General features: G+C 58.4%; 1 protein-coding gene across 1 annotated transcript in view; it reads right to left on the reverse strand.

Annotated features, from left to right (window-relative positions):
- Positions 1-2004, reverse strand: part of FTCD (formimidoyltransferase cyclodeaminase) — a 15002-nt gene that overhangs the window by 2513 nt on the left and 10485 nt on the right. Inside the window, exon 9 of the mRNA XM_011954242.1 lies at positions 315-524. Coding sequence (XP_011809632.1) covers positions 315-524 — 210 coding nt within the window. The remainder of the gene's footprint in view (positions 1-314; positions 525-2004) is intronic.

Here is a 2004-nt window from a genome sequence, read left to right on the forward strand (position 1 = left end):
GCCCCGTCACAGCACCCAGGTACCCAGCACACCCAGGCCGACCACACCCTGTCACAGCACCCAGGTACCCAGCACGCCCAGGCCGACCACGCCCCGTCACAGCACCCAGGTACCCAGCACGCCCAGGCCGACCACGCCCCGTCACAGCACCCAGGTACCCAGCACGCCCAGGCTGACCACGCCCCGTCACAGCGCCCAGGTACCCAGCACGCCCAGGCCGACCACACACCATCACAGCGCCCAGGTACCCAGGATCCTGGCTGCCAACTCCCCAGACACAGAGGCCCGCGGTGCGCCTGGCCCTCCAGGCTCACCTGTCCTTTTCCTCAGGTGTGTTCTTCGGCAGCCTCATTGCTTCCTGCCAAAGAGAGACAGAACCACTGGGTGACGGACCGTTGGGGGAGCAGCTATGCCCTCTGAGCTCCCATAAGGGGCCGTAGCAAGGACCGTGTCCCAGGTAGGGATGAGTTCTCTGGGAACCAAGCTTCCACTGGGTCAGTGGTTTACAGCCCTTGGCATCAGACCTGGTGAAGTGGGGTGGGGTGTGGTCAGGGGCACACAGCAGATGGTCGGAGCCCGGGGATGTGAGGAGGGGCAGGTAGTTCCCTCAGGGCTCTTATTCTCACATGAGGAGCCTGAGGGCCCAGGAGGTCTCCTGAGCCCTTAGAACCTATAGGGCAGGAGTGGCTCTGGGCCTGTGTCTCCAACACAAGCAGCTGCACCACCCTCAAGCCTGGGCATAAGAGCAAACCGCAAAGCCCCTCGCGTCCCTGCCCCGGCCACAGGCACTGGCCTTCCCTAGGTGCTCACACGTGTGGCATCACCCAAAGGCACTCGGCTCCTCAGACCCACCCCGTGTGGGCGAGCATGGCTGGGGCCACACACCAACCACCCAGGGTGAGACAGAGCACGGGGACCCACCAAGCCCTGCTCACATCCGCTGTGGCCAGAGCCCCAGCAGAGGGGCGGTCAGTGGGGAATGTGCTCCCTTCATCTTGGAAGATTCAGCAAAATCTCCACCAGAAAGTCATCATCAACAGCCCCTACTCTCGGCCACGGCTGGGAGAAAATGCTCCCTGGGCCCTGGCCAGAGCTGGATCCTATGACCTTTCCAACAGCGGTGATCGAGGAACAGAAATGCCCAGGGTCTCCCTGACTGGCTAGGGCGTTGTCCAGACCAGGCCTCCTGGCTGCAGCCCCTCTCCCGGGCTGTCATCTGCACGAGGGTCTGCAGCAGTTGCAGGCGGAGCAGCGACAGCCATCCCCAGGCTGTGACTCGTGCTACGAACACCCTCTCTCAGCCAGACCTTGCAGTGTGCACGGTCTCCCTGGGCAGATCTCAGCCAAGGGTGTGCTTCAGGTGGCAACATCTGAGTCCAGCCGAGGCCTGCCCACTTGGTCAGTTCTGTTTTCTGTGATTTCTCGTGAGGCTTTGTTGCGTTGGTGATGGGGAAACACAGCTTTCTATTCCATCTGGAAATTACTTATGTATTTGGTGCACGGTCAGGATCTCTCCTTATGTTTTTCAAAAGTCTACCTTCGCATTGCTCACAAGCAGCATAAACCAATCTAGCACTCCCACACACGCTCCAGTGACCACTGATGCCTGGTGCAGTCTCACCGTCCCCACTCACGTTTCTCTAAACCACACGTCTTATATGTATGTTTCTTTCCTGCCTCTTGATTACATTTTCATTTATGTACTTTTCCTCTCTACTTGGTTTTTATTCAATTATTCATCTTATTTTAAATTTCTAAATTTAAAGTTGTCCCTGCGTTTTATACATATTTACTTTAGAGACAGGGTCTCATTCTGTTGCCCAGGCTAGAGTGCAGTGGCGCAGTTACGGCTCACTGCAGCCCCGACTCCTGGCCTCAAGCCATCCCCCACCTAAGCCTGCAGAGTAGCTGGGACCACAGGCACCAGCTACCACGCCTGGATTTTTGGGGGGAGGTGGGGGGTAGATACAAACCCTCAAACCCTGCTGGGGCCATGCACTTGCC

The sequence above is a fragment of the Colobus angolensis genome, unplaced genomic scaffold, assembly GCF_000951035.1.
Source record: "Colobus angolensis palliatus isolate OR3802 unplaced genomic scaffold, Cang.pa_1.0 Scaffold38, whole genome shotgun sequence".
In the NCBI taxonomy this organism is placed as follows: domain Eukaryota; kingdom Metazoa; phylum Chordata; class Mammalia; order Primates; family Cercopithecidae; genus Colobus; species Colobus angolensis.